General features: G+C 45.2%; 1 protein-coding gene across 15 annotated transcripts in view; it reads left to right on the forward strand.

Moving 5' to 3' along the window:
* The window catches only part of MEGF11 (multiple EGF like domains 11), a 268,428-nt gene that overhangs the window by 236,582 nt on the left and 15,286 nt on the right, over positions 1-16,560 (forward strand). For 10 of the 15 annotated variants that reach the window (XR_001877258.1, XM_017830247.1, XM_017830243.1 and 7 more), the window contains 5 exons: positions 1,522-1,650; positions 2,324-2,452; positions 4,919-5,047; positions 5,200-5,433; positions 11,730-11,848. Coding sequence is in view for 12 of the 15 variants with exons in the window: in XM_017830247.1 (XP_017685736.1) it covers positions 1,522-1,650; positions 2,324-2,452; positions 4,919-5,047; positions 5,200-5,433; positions 11,730-11,848 (740 nt within the window). In the remaining 3 variants the exon portion in view is untranslated. Of the gene's footprint in view, positions 1-1,521; positions 1,651-2,323; positions 2,453-4,918; positions 5,048-5,199; positions 5,434-9,815; positions 9,933-11,729; positions 11,849-16,560 lie in introns of those variants that run through there. The other 5 variants (XR_001877259.1, XR_001877260.1, XM_017830252.1 and 2 more) reach the window with 2 other exon arrangements.

Below are 16,560 nucleotides of genomic sequence, written 5' to 3' on the forward strand. Positions count from 1 at the left end.
AGCAGGAGCCACTGGCATCCATGGAAGTAGGCATGGTTTCTGTACTTTCAGGTTTCCTGGGAACTGTGCCTTATTAATTCATGTCTTTAATAGCAAGCCATGGAAAGTGCTTTTTAAAGCAAAAATATAGTTGTTATATTGAAGGGCTATCATCATTTTGGATCTCTTAGTCTGGCACTAATAACTGTAACTTACTGCATTCATTTTTTTTTGGAGGGAAGCTTAAAATAACTTTTTAAAATATATATTAATATTGTACTTGTTGAAATATAAAATAGACCTGGAGATTTTAATTTAATATTGGTCCCATCAACAAAAGCAATCTGAATTTGTGGATGGGAGTTCATATTGGAAGAAGTTTTCTTTACATTTTTTACGTAATTGGAGCAGCACTCGGTGCCTCAACTGAATGTGGTAATTTTAGTGGTTGATTGCATAGCAAAGTAAACCTGAATAGCTGGGCTTTATTATGCAAGAATTCCAGAATGTCAAGAAGAAAATTAAATTACCTCCGTATCTTACAACCCCAGGTCTAAATTGTCTTCACAGATAATGCCAGTAAGGCAGGGGGAGTGCCCAGAGCACACAGGGGGACGTGGTGTCAAGGGTCGCTGGTTCTGTGGTTCTCAGTGCAGAGCTGATCTCTCCATATGACCCACCTGGGGAATCATGGAATCCCAGGAAGGTTTGGCTTGGAAGGGACCTTAAAGCTCATCCAGTCCAGGCAGGGACAGCTTCCACTGTCCCAGGTTGCTCCAACCTGGCCTTGGACACTTCCAGGGATCCAGGGGCATCCACACCTTCTGTGGGCAACCTGTGCCAGGGCCTCCCCACCATCACAGGGAAGAATTCCTTCCCAATATCCCATCTAACCCTGCCCTCTGGCAGTGGGAAGCCATTCCCCCTGGTCCTGACACCAAAGGTCCTTGTCCCAAGTCCCTCTCCAGCTCTCCTGGAGCCCCTTTAGGCACTAGAAGGGGCTCTAAGATCTCCCTGGAGTCTTTCCTTCTCCAGGTGAACCCCCCCAGCTCTCCTAGCTTGTCCCCAGAGCAGAGGGACTCCAACCCTTGGAGCATCTCTGTGGCCTTCTCTGGACTTGCTCCAGCAGCTCCACATCCTTCTGATGTTGGGGATCCCAGGGCTGGAGGCAGCTCTGCCCGTGGGGTCTCACCTTTGCAGAGCAGAGGGGCAGAATCCCCTCCTTGACCTGCTGGGAGAAATCCCTGTGCCAGGGCTTGACAGCAGGGGAGAAGCCACAGGTTGGCTCCAGGGTTTGCAGAGCAATTTCTGGCTGGGAAGAGCCATTCCCTGTCTGGGAAGAGCCAGTTTCTGTCTGGGAAGAGCCAGTCCCTGTCTGGGAAGAGCCAGTCTCTGTCCGGGAGTCGCTGCAGCTCTGCCGTGTGAGGTTCTGCCCTCGCTGGTGTCTCACAGGTTCTCCCTTTGTCCTTGCTCCTCCTCAGCACAGTATCACTGCTATTTTTTTTTTTTTTGTCAGCCGACAAATGTTTTTTGTTTCCATAGCCTGTCCCAGTGGGTTTTGGGGCCCTGACTGCTTTCATTCCTGCAACTGCCACAACGGAGCACTGTGCAGCCCCTACGATGGAGAGTGTCGATGTACCCACGGCTGGACGGGGCTCTTCTGCACTCAGCGTAAGCCTTCCAGGGACAGGGAATCTGTCAAAGTATGTGCTGCTACCTCGTGTCTCTCCCAAGTATTGCAGCCTTCCCTCGAAATCCACCTGCTTCTTACTCAGGATAACCTCACATCACCCCAAAGAAAACACTCCTGAAGCTTTCCGTGCTTTTTTGTGCCTTTAAAGGAAGGGCAAGTAATTTAGATTATTGATTCATTGTCAAGATTTCCACAGTCGATGTCCCTGCTTGTTAAGGCCCCAGTACATGTGGCCTGATTTAGGATTTCTCTTCCTAGTGCCAAATTACCAGCACTGTACAAGAGGAGATCCAATTCTGCTGAGCCTTTTAAGAGGACTTTCACTTGCAAGTAATTGATTGATCTCTGGTCTTTCAGAGAGTTTCTGTTTAGCATCTTCTTTCACCTCTTGAAAATGTGGTTTGTATAGATGGGTCAAGTTTTCATTCCTCTGGAACACTTCAGAGGCAATTGTGTAAGAGATGAGAAACATTACTTCAAGAAAATTGGCTGTCATAGTATTTCTGCATTTAGACCATCAAATAAATGTTATTAAATACACACAGGCTGAAAATCCATAGATTTATAGGCCTACATGTTTTGTGCTGATAACGCATCTGAGTTTGGCTTTCAGCTCATTTCTTAGTCCTTCCTTCTTCTGATTCCTGAAAGGTTGCCCAGCTGCTTTTTATGGAAAGAACTGTGCCAACGTGTGTCAGTGTCAGAACGGAGCCGACTGTGACCACATCACCGGGCAGTGCACGTGCAGGACTGGATTTACAGGCAAACAGTGCGAGCAGAGTAAGTACCAGCATGACCTCGGGTTTCTGTTTCTCCAGGGAGGGGGGGAGTGTTTCGGAATTCTTTGCACAAATAGGCTCTTAAATGAAGTGTTGATGTCAGCCTCAGGCACCTTATGTAATCCATAGGGAGGAGAAGGTGCCTGTGGAAAACTGGGCAGTCTAAGCATAAAGAAATACAGTGACTCCTCTGCCACTTGGGCCTTTTCGTTCCCAGGCTAAAGTTAGGTGAGGGAAAGCAAGTCACTGCACTCAGTGCTGACTGGATGCAGCCTTCCCCAAAAACTTGTACCTAATTAGTAGAAAAATAGCCCAAAAGCTGCATCGTGCCTTGCTAATGCTGTTGAGAGCATCAGGTTTCCTTAAGCATGAAGGAAGACAGAAGGGTTAAAAGAAATAAATCCTTTCTGCTCTCTGCCTTCCAAGGAATACTGGGGCTTTCCTGCATAAGTTGTTATGCTATAGATGTGGAGCAAGTAAAGATTCATCTTTACAGGGAAAGCAAAGTTGTTTGCCATTTTGGGAAGGATCTGTGTTTAGTTAGAGCAGTGAGCAAGTGTTTAACAATGAACTCCAATTACCTTCCAAGGGACCTGGCATGTTTTACTGGAATTGTTGTCCATGTCCCGCTGGCATATTTAGCAGTCTGTGCCAAATGGCTTCTTTAAAGAACACAGAATGAGGGTAGTGCAGACTGGATGTGCTGTAGCTGAATAATGGCTTGTTTGTCCAGTATAGTAAATCACAAGAAAATTCTCACACACTTACTCATATTCTAAATGCAACATAAAATCCATCTCACCTTACCCAGGCATTAATTCCACAGGGTTCCCTTCCTTTTTTTTGGCAGTAAGGTAATGCAGGAACATTCCTGCTAGATTTGCAAGGGAAAGCTTTAACTGGAGCTCACTGCATGGATCTTTATGGAAGTGTTTGTACATGTAACTTAATTCAAAAACATCTTTTTGCACACACTTGCATTCAGCAAAGTGAATATCTCGGGACCAAATGTGTGTGCTCATGGGGGATTATGTATGGCACCTCTGTAACTCTGGAAGTGGCCAACTTACTGTGAATTTGGGTACAGCCCTACTGCAACCATCATCAAAACAGGAAACTAAAAAGTCCCACAGTAGAACTGCACATTAGCAGATTTTATACAAGAAGCTACTTTTTAATTCGACCTCTGTACAAAGCCTGAGGCTTTCTTTTCTATCCAAAATACAAATGTATTTATTTATCTGTTTTTCTACTGTTTAATCTAAAAGAATCTCTTCATTAAGGCTCCTTCCTTCTCCAGATCCTGCTGAATGGGCAGTCACACTGCATTGCAGATGAAATGCCTAATTGCAGGCATCATTTCTGTGGTGCAGTCCCAAAATTTAGGCTTTATTCATTACAAGTAGGCTACAGGTTACTATCAGAATGAGCATTAATTGTAAATTTTTTTTTCCTTATTTGAGGACCAGCAGATTAAAGAAAGAGATACAACTTTAATACACACTGCAATTCATTACACAGATACTGGCTAGAGTTCTTTACTAAATATTAAATTTTGGCTACTAGAAGCTACTTAGAGACTGACACTGGGGAGGTGTCTCCTGCTATGCAAAACATTTGCAGGGACACACAGAGAGTCACACATTAAACAAGATATTTTCTATAGTATCATAACAAGTGTGAATGCTTTCAGTAATGCTTCTTCTCCATGGAAATAAGTGGGATGTGACAGACATTGTTTCTTTCAATTTATTATTGAATAGTTCCTCCAGAAGTAAAGTCAGCTGCCTACAGATTTATTGTAATAACCCATCATGGTAATTGTATGAATAAATTTCTCAGCTGGACATTCAATCATTTTGTCTTTGATAGAAATACAAAGACAGGACAAAAATTCCTTCTGTATCAGGAGTCCTGGTACAGAAGCAGAGCAAATCAAACCATTCAGGTGCTCAATTCTGCAATTCCACCTACAATGTTCTGTTCACCTGCTGGCACTAGTAGGGATGAGTAGGAAAGCATGTGGGATTTGTTTGGTAAAACTCTATTGGGTTCATATAAATGTTCATTAAAACTTTTCTTTGCAACTGCCCCATGAAAAAAAAAATCAGTAGGGTGGTGGAGAATGCTAAGCTCTTTCAAGGTGTTGTCTAAAGCTTCTGAGCTCATGCTCTGCCAAATTCTGAACATTTATAATGTATATCAAGACTTTTAAATCCTTTGTACCTATTATTGATTTCGTCCTTGGGAAGTCTTGTAAGACTTTTACAGAAAGTTACAGCTTAATAAGTAATAAATTGTGCATGAAATACATTTATCTTCTGCTTTAAAATAATAATAATCATCTTGCATTAGAGTGTTATCGTGGAGACCCTGAAACCAGGGAGACTTTTCTACTGAATTTTCCATTGCACCCATTCCTGAAAACAGCAGGAATTCTTTCCAATGTTTTTCCTTGGCTTCCCAGAGTGCTCACCAGGAACGTTTGGTTATGGTTGCAAACAACTTTGTGAGTGCATGAATAATGCTACATGTGACCATGTCACAGGGACCTGCTACTGCAGCCCAGGCTTCAAAGGAATCCGGTGTGATCAAGGTACAGTGGGATTCTGTCTGTAAAACCCCTCTCTCTTTCTCTCTCTCCCCCTCTCCAGTGATGTACTTGCTTTAAAAAAAAACAAAACAACAGTATTTCGAAAATGAAATGCACGATTCAATTTACAGTGTGTTATGAATTACTTTTAACAGCGGCTCTTATGATGGAAGAATTAAACCCCTATACTAAAATTAGCCCTGCTCTTGGATCAGAGAGGCACTCAGTGGGAGCAATCATTGGAATTATTATTCTCCTTCTAATTATTATGGTCTTGCTGGCACTGTTTGTGTGGTATCGACGGAAACAGAAGGAGAAGGGCCATGACATGCCAAGTGTATCTTACACTCCAGCCATGAGGATGACTAATACAGATTACTCACTTTCTGGTAAGGGTCTTTTTATGTTAATCAAATATAGACTTATGTTCCTGTGTGTTGGGGAAATACAAGTTTCTGTGATGTGTAACACGTGTTACTGAGCCACAAAAATAATGACACTTCTGTTCTTCCCCTGAATACCGTGATCTGTGAACACATAACAGGGACAGGAAAGCAAATATCAACTGATTTAAGTGCTTTATGTGTAGAAGTTTACTTAGCACAATGGAGGATGTACCCAGGCAAGAAATGTGCTGCATGGGCTTTAAATCACCTGCATTCCTTTTGCAGTGCAGAGGAGTTTTCCCTTTGTGAAACCTTGAGAAGCCTTTTCTTGCTGGAGGAAGGGGATTGACTGGGTCAGTGTTGCAGTTTGTGATTTGAGGTGTCCTGTGTGTTGTCACTTTCTGCTGAGCACAGACCTGTCCCTGTCATCTAAAGAGCTGGTGTGAATTCCCTTCCCAGGAGCTGATGAAAGCAGGAGGGAGGAAGGGGAAGGCTCTTTGGAATCACAGCATTCCTACTTCTTTCTGTCTTCTGCTACTGCTGTGGAGTAGCAGTAGCAGAATCTGCTTTTCTTGGCAGACTGGCTAAACTTTGCAGGATCTGATCTCCTTTTTAACACTGTCATTCTTCTTCATTCCTCTCTGGCCAATATCAGAGAGGATGCCAGGCAGGAGACAGATTTACTTCCTTTTGGTTTGCTCTGGTCTGTCTCTGGTGGGGATCTCCTCAGGGTTTGCTGCCTTCTGACTTCTCTTCCCTTTAAATGGCTGAATCTGTAAGTCCAATTGAGTGCAAGCTCCTGAGACAGGCAGAGGTTGGCCCTGCAGCTCTGCTTCCCCAGGCCTGTGGTGCCTTTTTCTTTCTGCTCTCTCCTGTGAGTGCACGAGGCCCATTGGCTTCTGTGCTGTCTAAGGGTGACATGGCTGGAAGCTTCCTTCTGGAATTCCCTGCCCAGGATGCACCTGGAAGGAGCCTCTCCCATTAAGCCAATGATAGCAATGCCTGGCTACACCTGGAAGTTAATCCCAGATCTTCTCTCGTGGCACTGTGACTCCAGTCCTCGTGTCAGGGACACGTTTTCCTGTGATGGCACCTTCCACATCAGGGGCTGCCTGTTGAACACCATTGACCAAACTCACGTTTAGACCACTCAGTAGAGTATTCCTTCTTCTGGTAGCTACAAGATGGGGAGAAAAGTCACCCTTGGATTTCCTCCTATTGCTCCTTATGTTTGAATTTTAGCTTTGCTGGCTCTTGCTTAAGCTGCCCCTTTGGGTGAGAAATGAATGAAAGTGTTGACAGAGGGGGTTTGTCTAATCCTTGACTAATTGCCAGCACAGCTTGGCCTGAAATTTGTCATTTCAACACTATTTGAGGAGCCAGACCACAAACATGCAAAAGACAACTGTGGCCCATCTCCACAGCACGGAGGCTCTGGGTTCTGAGAGAGCAGATCACAGACCCTGGCATGGAAAAATGTCCTGAACTTTTCAGTGATCCATTTCTATCACATTGGCACCTTATCCATCTGTGTACAAAGCCTGCTCCACCTCATTTATCTCTGTGCTTCTCTAGTTAATGTGTGTGCAACACAGCATGTTTGAGAGACACAGCTCAGACACTTCAAAGTAAGGAGAGGAATATTGTTGGGAGTTCCTGAGTGGAATTATTGAGCAGCTCCTTTCAGAACAAAAATCTCTCTTTTTTTTTTTTCTCCATATTTTGCTATGAAATGAGACTTCCCAGTGGACCTGATGGTGTCCCAGCCTCAGACACTGCAGGAAGTCTGGAAAAATGCTAATGCTGGGAAGGGATTCACTCATCCTGGAAAGTTAACACAGACAGATGACTTTCCTCCTCAACCATAGAGAGAAAGCCATGATGTTTGAAGATGTTGGTAGCCCAGGACTGTGTTTGTAGGTTATGGCCTCGTGGGCTTTAATTTGCCGTGTAAAACGTTCTTCACGTTCCTCTCAGGTGCAGCCACCTATCCCAGAGCTCCTGATGCCACGTGATACTTAACTCCACGAGGAGAAAAAAATATTTTAGGGATGGTTGAATTCCTGGATACATCATAAACATCTGAGGGATCCCATCCTTCAGCTGCATTGAACCTGGGATCTCTTGTGGTCCTGGGGCAGTGACAGCGAGGTAAATTCTGGCCGTTGTAGCACTGCTGCTCCGTGTCAGCCCAGTTTGTGAAGACCCTCAAGTACTAGTTCCTCACAATCCCAAACAGCTCCAGGTCAGTGGTGTTGCCTGGGCTTCTCTAGGAAGAAATTGGATAATTGTTCTTCCCTGTCCATCTCAGTCAGTGATGGAGATGCAGAGATTGGGTCTTTGCTCTCTCCTTTCTTCGTGCAGTCCTTGTAGCAATAGATATTTTATCACTCAGGAAGCTGCAGTGGAGTGGGGTCAACCATCTCTTTCTGGAGGTCACAAGAATGATTTTCTTTCTTCTCCCCCTTGGAAAACTCTGCCATCTGAGCTTGCAGAGGAAGGTTAGGAAGTTAGAAACACGCTGCTCCATCTTCATCCCATTATAAATTGCCTGCAGGTATCAGCATTGTTTCAAGTTGTGGCTTTTGTTTTAGAAGGGCATTTACAAATTCTAGACAAAGGCTTCTGAAAACTCCCTGCCAAATTCTGACTGTCCTCCAGTACATTCTCTCACTGAGAGACTTTGTACCCATCAGTAATTACCATCCCAGCTTGGGCCTTGCCAGTGCTGCTTCACCTCCACAGAGCAGAGGCAGGAAAAGGTGCTGATGTGCACCTTCCTCAGCAGGAAATGGGGAGGTGGATAGTGAGACAAGATCAGAGATAAGGAATATCAGGATGGCAGGACAACACTTGTGTATCTGAGTACAAGTGTGCAGGTGTGTGTTGCAGAGGATCTGAAGGACAGAAGCACTATTGCACAGAGGAAACAGGGATCCCAACCCTCACTTGGAGGTTTGTATGTGGATTAAGGGCAGAATAATATGCAGATGTACTTGTCCAATGAATATAATCCCATGTAAACTCATGTACTTTGGCAGGAATTCCACCTGGATGGCTGCATTCTCCAGCTCTCTGTGGGTTGTAACATTGTGGCTCTCCTGAATCACCAGTTATTATTTTGCCTGTTTGCTCTCATTTGGGTAATGGTGGTGTTGTTTCAGAACAGAGTCACACACACAGATCCCAAGCTCCTGGAGGCAGCAATTTCTTCCAGCACATTAATTTGTTTCTGGAGGATGTTTTTGGTTTTTGTGTCCTCAGCTCTCCCAAGGCTGATAATCCCTGCATATGTGTGAGAGAGATTATAAGGCAGGGAAACCCCCTGGGCAGCCCTTGGACTCTTTTGCATTTGTGGATGAAGGATGTGGCAGCAAAACACACACTCTGCCCAGCAGCCAGAGGAAAAGAAAACCATCCATGCTGGGAGAGCTTATCCACAACACTTGGATCTGAGAGCAGACTTTCCCAAATAAGCCTGAAATCAAAATGGTGCTCCCCAGCATGAAAACAGATTTTGAAGTGCAGGTTGTTTTGTTCAAGGAGATGGGGACAGAAAGGAAACTGTGTGGCAGTGCTGGAGAACAGCAGAGATTTCCTATCAGAACTTTCACACAAGCTTGGGTATGGGCTGAAGTGATGTCTGAGGTCTTACCAGGGCCTTGACAAACTTTCTGGGAGGGGCGAATCCTGTGCTGTGAGAGCCAAGAGCTAAGCAAAGCCTGATAAAAATAAAGCACCGTGGATCCTGAAGCCCAGACAAGACACTTCCAGAAATGATCTGCAGTTGATGTGTGGTGGGAGGTGGCAGAGTGAACCCTCCTGCTTGGAGCCTTCAGCCGCCTCAGTGACACTGTGTGGGCAGAGAGGACCCACACAGAAAGCAGAAAGCGGCTCCATTTAACAGTTGAGAAGTCTGGGTTGGTACTGATTGCAGTGCTCACTTAGTCTCTTTTTTTGTGCCCAGTTTTCACACCACTGTCCTGCAGCTGCTCCAGGGTGGGGACTGATGCTCCCTGTGCCACCCCACAGCCTGGGCTCAGTCCATCAGGTGATAAACCTTCATCCAGACCTCTCGGGCCTTCCTCTGGAGCAGCCTCAGGCTTGAGGGGCTCACAGCAGGACTCTGCCATCATGTGTCCCTTCACAGGTCTGATCTCCCCATGGTGACATTAACAGTACCTCGGCGCTATTTTTGTTTTAATTTAAATAATTTCCTTTCTTTTGGGCATTTAAGTCTTTCATTCCTGTTCAGAGCAGAACAGAATTCTCCCGTTTGGGAAGAGCGGGGGTTTTTTTGTGGGTTGTGGGGTTTTTTGCTGTTTTGTGTTTTTTTTTTTTAAGCAGGGACAGCATTAGATTTGAATTTGATTGAATATTTCCAGCCAGCAGTTACAAGAGTTTCAGGAATAAATGTGTAGAAAATGGACTGTGCTATGAAGGTAAATCAGCCTGGGTGGGTACTTAAGTATCGACCAAATGGAACTGTGTAGAATGAGGAATTCTGAGTACAGGGTGGGGATAAAAGGGCTGTGGTGATGTGTATGAGCTCAGGGTCATTAATTCAGCACTGTGCTGAGTAGTAGGGCAGTCTAGGAGAGCTTTATTCCGGCTCATTTTGGGTGCAGAAAACAAGCTATGGCCAGATAAGCTGGGGGTGAACTTGTAAGGTGTCAGGTGGTCCCTGCCCTCAGCTGAGTGATAAGGGAAGGGGAAGACAGAGCTGGTGTGACTCACCCATCAACACTCACCCACAGAGCAGACAGACACAGAGCCAAGTGTCCATCTTTAGCTGGGAGCACAGGTTGTGAGGAGGGTGAGGAGCTGCCTCGTGCCAAGCCCCCCTGAGCAGGCTCAGGGCTGTGTGTGAGCAGCTCTGTCTGTGTTTGTGGGGGGTTCCAGCCCCAGTTCTCACTGGCAGGCCCCAAGAGATAGGTGTTTTATGTTGATTTGATTGCAAATGTCATAGAGTTAGAGCTGGGGAGGTGGCAGAGCCCTGGCTGCAAGAGGTTCAATTCGAAGACTTCAGCTCTGGAATCACATCCTGATCTACTTCATTAGCAACAACCCCGGAAAACAATTAGGACTCAAAGGCTCTGCTCTTACAAAACAGGGCTGCCCTGGAAAATCCCCGTGCACGTTTCAGCAGAAAAGAAGTGCTTGGTCAGACCTGCACGAGCAGCTTCCCCTCAGCCACAGCACTTACGTAAGAGACACCCTGCAGATAGAGCCCCTTCCTTGAAACAGGATATGCTGCAGTAAATTAAGCTAAATCTAGATCTCCACAAGATGTCAGCAAAGCAAAGTGCATGTTCCGAGCGAGGCAAAGGCAGAGGGCAAGGGGAGAGGGGTGGTGGTGGCTGGGAACCCCCTCAGTGCCAGCCGGGCCGTGCCCTCCCTCACCCACCGCTGCCAACCTTCCCTAAAGGTGAGGGTGGGTTCAAACAGCCACCCCAGCACTTCATTACCCTTTCCACATGAAGGTGTTCCCTATAACCAACCTCTCTGCCTACAGTTTAAGCCTGGGGTTTATTAAAACCCGTTTATTTGCTTCTTGCAGGGCTTTGTTGCTTAAATGCTGCTGCTTCGGTTTGAATTTTCCATCCGTTCTTCTGATGGTACTTTGAAATATTTATCAATTTGTTATGCAGCTGGAACCAGATTGGGATTGATGTTTTCATTAGAACTGCCAGTATAAATATGATGCCTTTCTTGGTAAATGTGTTTATAAGTTAAAGCAAGAAAATAGATAAAATGTCTCTGAAGATAACAATATAACTGCCCAGGTTTGCCTTTCAGGGCTCCAGATTTCTGTTTTAATAAGCCTTTATACAAAATGTAAAATGTTTGGGACTTCTTGGTATGGTCGTAGCACCTTGATTTCCAACTTTACTGCTGGTTTGGTAACAAAAGGTTTAATTTTATTCATAACTACTTCTGCTCAGTAGCTCTTACAAGTTTTAAACTAAGGAAGCAGCTGTATTGCAGCCCATGCATTTCCCAAGTTTTGCATTCCCTCCCTCAACCTGCAAAGAGCTGGACTGCCAGGAATGGCTTTTTTAACATCTTCAAAAAGATAATGCTGCGTTAATTAACTATTTTGCTTTTTTCTCTTATGTGTAATGCTGATAGTCAAGAGCTTCACATTACAATTCAGGATAGATTGTATCCACAGATGTTTTACAACACCCAGAACTCTAACCCAGGTTTCTAAACTAGATTGTCTCTGCCGTGTTTTCAGTTTCTTAAGGACTGTTGTGGCTTCCAAAGTACTTTGTGATGACTTGTTTTCTCCCCAGATGTATCTCAAGGTAGCGGCAGTGTACACTGCTTTTCCAATCCCAGCTACCACACTCTCTCATGTGGTGTGACCTCACGCTTCTTTCCCAGTAATCTGGATGGAAACAGCTCCAGTAAGGTAGATATTACCCCACCCCACTGCAGCAATGTTCTTATCAGTTCAAGGAAATCAACCCAAGCACTGTCTGTTGGATCCTGCTGTCTGCCAGCTTGATTTAAAACTCCAGGGAAAGGTCAGCTTTCCCCTCCCAGTATCTTTCCAGTCTCTGGGAATGGTAACTGGAGTCTCACATGCCTGTCTGGGTCAGCAGGGCTGGGTGTCTTAGCAACTCTAAGGTATTTTGGTTTCTCAGAAGAGATAAATAACCAGATAAATATAATTATCCATTAAAGGAACACAAGTAAATCAATGAAGCATTAGGTCACTAATCTCACTTGGCTATCCCATTGTTTCCCAGGCCAGCAGACACACAAATTCCCTGCTGATACAGACAAGCAGATAGATGCAAGAATGCACCTGGGGTGCTTCTGAGCACTGTTCTGACTCACCCAGGGACATTCTGGGAGCTCTGCTGTCACTCCTGGCTCTCCAGAAGAGCTGTTCCCACTGCATTGCTCAGACATCCAGGAGTACCTTCCTTATCACATGTTGCTATTGATTCCCTCAGATCATTCATGGACAAATCACCACTTTGGCAGTAGATTTAGGTGTGGTAAATGGTAAAACAGCTCTTCCTTTGGAGCCTTAATAAGCCAAGGTGGGACAAAGCACAGGGAGAAAAAGGAAATGCAATTGATTTCATCAAGGTTGTCAGCTTTAAAAATGATGGTACTTGCAGGCTGTGTCACCTTAATCCAAATGTAACTACTCACTGGAAAGCCATAGGAACAAGATTAATGCCAAAAAGACAGTATTGTATGAGACAGGCAAAAATATCTCTACATGTGCTCCTGGAAGTCATTTCTTGGTTATTAAAAGAAAATCTCATTAAAATATAATAAAAAGGCTGGCTCCAGAGATTTCTCAGAGAAATGTTTAGACAGATGTGTAAATATGTTTTCTGATGTAGATGGTCCCCTTGCACCATTCATTTTTGCTCCCCAAATTGAAAGTGCAAACGCTCATAATGTCAAATTTAGGATGAGTGTCCATCTGGGCCACTAATCCTGTTGCAGAAATTTAAATGAATTCAGAAAAGGTCAAAGCCAGCACCTCTCCTGGATTCCCAACCTGCAGTGCCATCTCCTCACAGAACCACTTCAAATATTAAGCTGCTGGAAAGGTTTAAGCCCCAAGTGATGCATTGGGATCAGCCTGGAAGCTGCTCCCCCTGCTTGCAGCACTGGCTGTCCAGAGTCAGTCAGCAGCTTGTCCTGGTAGTCACTGTAAGAAAAACCAATGGATTTGGTATTTTCAGGGTGTTTATCTCAATATATGGCCTGATATTTCCTTTAGCTCTCCCAGCATCTCACTTATTAATGGGAATGCTCTGCAGTACTGAAGAGCTGAGATGGCCAAAAACAAGCTTTGTCTGTCTGCAGCTCTCCAGCCAAGTGAGACAAAGGAGCATATAAAGCCCCACTGGCTGCCTTAACGAGTTCAATTCCAAATCAGTTTGCCTGGTGCCATTCCCACTTTCTGCAGAGAAATGTGCACAAGTTGTACTTGGAGGATTCATTTCTTTATGGTGCCAGCTGGGGTCACAAAGGAACCAGCACAGATGCAAAATGAAAAGAAATGGCAGAGGAATCTCTGAAGTGCTGAGCCAGAGCCCTGGATGTTATCTCTCCAAGGAGATCATGCCTTGGGGCGATGGACTGGAGCCACTCCTCTCTCCCTGCCCTCAGAGACAGCTTGGGCCACATACAAGGCAGGACATGGGAGATGCAGCCCTTGCTGCAGTCTGAGGAGGGGTTTCTCTCCTGTGCTCCCCCAGCCCATCTTGTCCTCTCCTCTCCTCTCCTCTCTTTCTGTGTCTTATTTTGCCTTTTCTCTCCTCTTCCCTTAGTGTTCTCTCCACTTTATTATCTTTGTTTTTCTCCTAGCTCTTTTCCTGTTCTCTTTTCTCACCCAACTCCACACACATTATTCCTGTTTTCCTTCCTGCTCTCCTCTCCCAGCTCCAGGATCCCTGACTCCAGGGCTCCCAGCACAGCTGCCCAGCACTGTGGCTGTTCCCTGCTGTTCTCAGGGGGCACGGTGGTACCTCCCCCAGGGAAGGAGGTGGGTGAGGGTGGCTGAGGGCAGGAGCTGAAGGGCCCAGCACTGCACTGAGAACCTCACTTTGGGAGATGGGTCTGTCTGCATAGGATGGGAGCAGTGCCCAGCTTCCCACTCCCTCCCAGGACCAGAGGGAAGGTGTCTCATCTCCTCATTTCCCTCTGCCAGACAGATGTTTGGCCACTGCTCAGGACCCTACACATGTTCTGGAGGTAAATCATTGAAGTTGCTGAGAGACAAATACAGGTGGAGGCATTAAAACCCACAGGGCAGGGTGGTTGTGCCAGTGGAGCAGGGACTGGAACACAGGCAGGAGGAAAACAAGTGGGAGGAGAAGGGGGAGAGTATGAGAAGGGACTAAAAAAAGGCTTGGCTGCTTTTATGTGGCAGAATGAATGCTGAGGGGGAGCATGATTGCCATCTCTAAATACAGCAAGGTAAACACGAGGAGGGAGGGGAGCTATTGAAGTGGGATGACAGCCCTGGCACGAGAACAAATGAGGATGAACTGGCCACGAATGCATCGAAGCTGGAAATTAGATTTCTAACATCAGATCAGTGAGATTTTGGAATAGCTTCCCAGGAAGACTAATGGGACAAAGAAATCTGATTACTCTTAAAATGGAGCTTGATCAGCTATCTAAGGGATTATGTGCCTGGGTGTTTGCAATAAAAGGCAGCAGGACTCAGGGACTCTGTGATCAAAGCCCTTCCAGTCCTGTGTCCCTGAAGCCTGTTCCAGCTACCAGCAGGAGCTTGTTGGGCTGAGCTCTGTCTCTGTGCAAGGTCCAGGAGAATGGATCTGCATCTCTGGGGTTAAGGAGGAGGCAGAGGCTCCAGCATTCCAGTGCTGGACACCTTGCACAAGTAACTGCTCTCCACGTGTGAGTGGGTTTGCCAGGTCAGCTTGGGTGACACACTGGAACCATTGAAGTCAAGAGATATTTTACTGTCACTTTAAGTGAAGCCAAAACTTGACCTTTGCTCCTACAAAAGTTTGGCCTTTTTTTCTAATGACACGTGGAGCAGCAAATAATGGTGATGCTGCGAGTTACCCAGGGGTGTCAGACATGAACTGGATTGAAATTGTGCCACAAAATTAATGCAGCAGATTTTCAAAGCAGATAAACAGAGATACACACCCACCTCCACACCTGTGTCTTCACATCAGAGCTCTCATTGCTTGAGCTGAAGACCAGATTTCAGATGCTGAGGACCTATTTTGCTCAGAGGGCATTTGGCAGAACCACTCTCAGGGCTTCAATGCCAGCTCTATATTTGAGTTTTTGAGTTGTGCATTAAAGTGGGGATATATTTCACTTTTACTGAACACTGCAAAGCTTGTGAAGATTCCTCTGTATAAAGCATGGGGCTGCTGCAATGGTCACAAGCAAATGGAGGATTCTCACCTTGAGCTTTTGCAAAGCTCATAATTCCACCCTCACCCCCTTCCAGGTGTTGCTGGTTTCTGCAGACATCATAAAAATCAATTGCTATTAGATGTCCTGAATTTTTAAAGCCAGCAGTTTCACATCTATTAAAGGAAGTTCTAAATTCTACCAAAGACTTCACATAAAATTAGAAACTGCAAAACAGAGGTCACTGGAAATGGTCTGACTGGATGTCACCCAGCTCATAAAAAGGAATTCAGCCACAGAAAGCATCATTAAAGCACCTTTGACTAAAACTTGCCCAGGAAAAAGGGAAGGCTGCAAATACAGAATGGCTGCAGAGCATCCAGGATGGGCATGAAAACTGAGCAGCACTGGCTTGGGCCATGGAAATCTGAAGCCAGTAGTCAGGGAAATTAATGGCAAAGCTCTTATTGATTGCTCTCCTGGAGGATAAAGGTATGATGGAGCTCCTGCCAGAGCTTCTTTGCCTAATCACCATGGACTTCAAAAACCTGGGCATTGACAAATGGCTGGGGGTGATCAGGTGGCCACTGTCATCTAGGCAGCTATTTCAGCCAGGCAGATAATGACTTTGCTTTGCTCATGCTGGTGTCTCGTTGATCTTAAAGGAAAAGTTGCCAGATATGAGGTAGTTTTAACCAAATTGCTAAAATTACCAGCTAGGGATTTTAATGGAGAAATTTATTGTGAAGGATTTCTTCCTTCAGAAAAGCAATTTTGCTTCGCACTAAAAATTGAAGTATTTTCTATCTTAAAAAAAAAAAAAGTTAACAAATTATAGTGTGTTAAGAAATGATAGTAGCACAAAGAGACAGCTATAATCACATTTCTTCCTAATTGCTGCATTCAGAAAAACTTAGAAATGTCCCCAAATCATTTCATTAAAAAAAAATCAATTCTAGCCTGTAGCTCTTCATGCCAAATTTTAGGTTTGTGAGCTGATTTATAAATCCTGCAAACCCAGAGCTTTTAATAGAAACCCCAAGACTTTAATAAATGTGCTCTAAGTGGTGCAGCTGGGTTGGAAATCAGCATTTGTGTTCTGGCTGTAAGTTCTGAAGAGAAGGACGAAGCCGTGGGCTCTGAGAACTGATGTGCCAAGGTGTGTTGGGCCAGGATTCCTCCTTCAGTGGCCACATTCCAAGCTGATCTGCTCCTCATGCCCTTGCCACTGCTGTTTGCCTGGCTGCCCCT

The sequence above is a fragment of the Lepidothrix coronata genome, unplaced genomic scaffold (assembly GCF_001604755.1).
Source record: "Lepidothrix coronata isolate B3197 unplaced genomic scaffold, Lepidothrix_coronata-1.0 Scaffold176, whole genome shotgun sequence".
Lineage (NCBI taxonomy): Eukaryota > Metazoa > Chordata > Aves > Passeriformes > Pipridae > Lepidothrix > Lepidothrix coronata.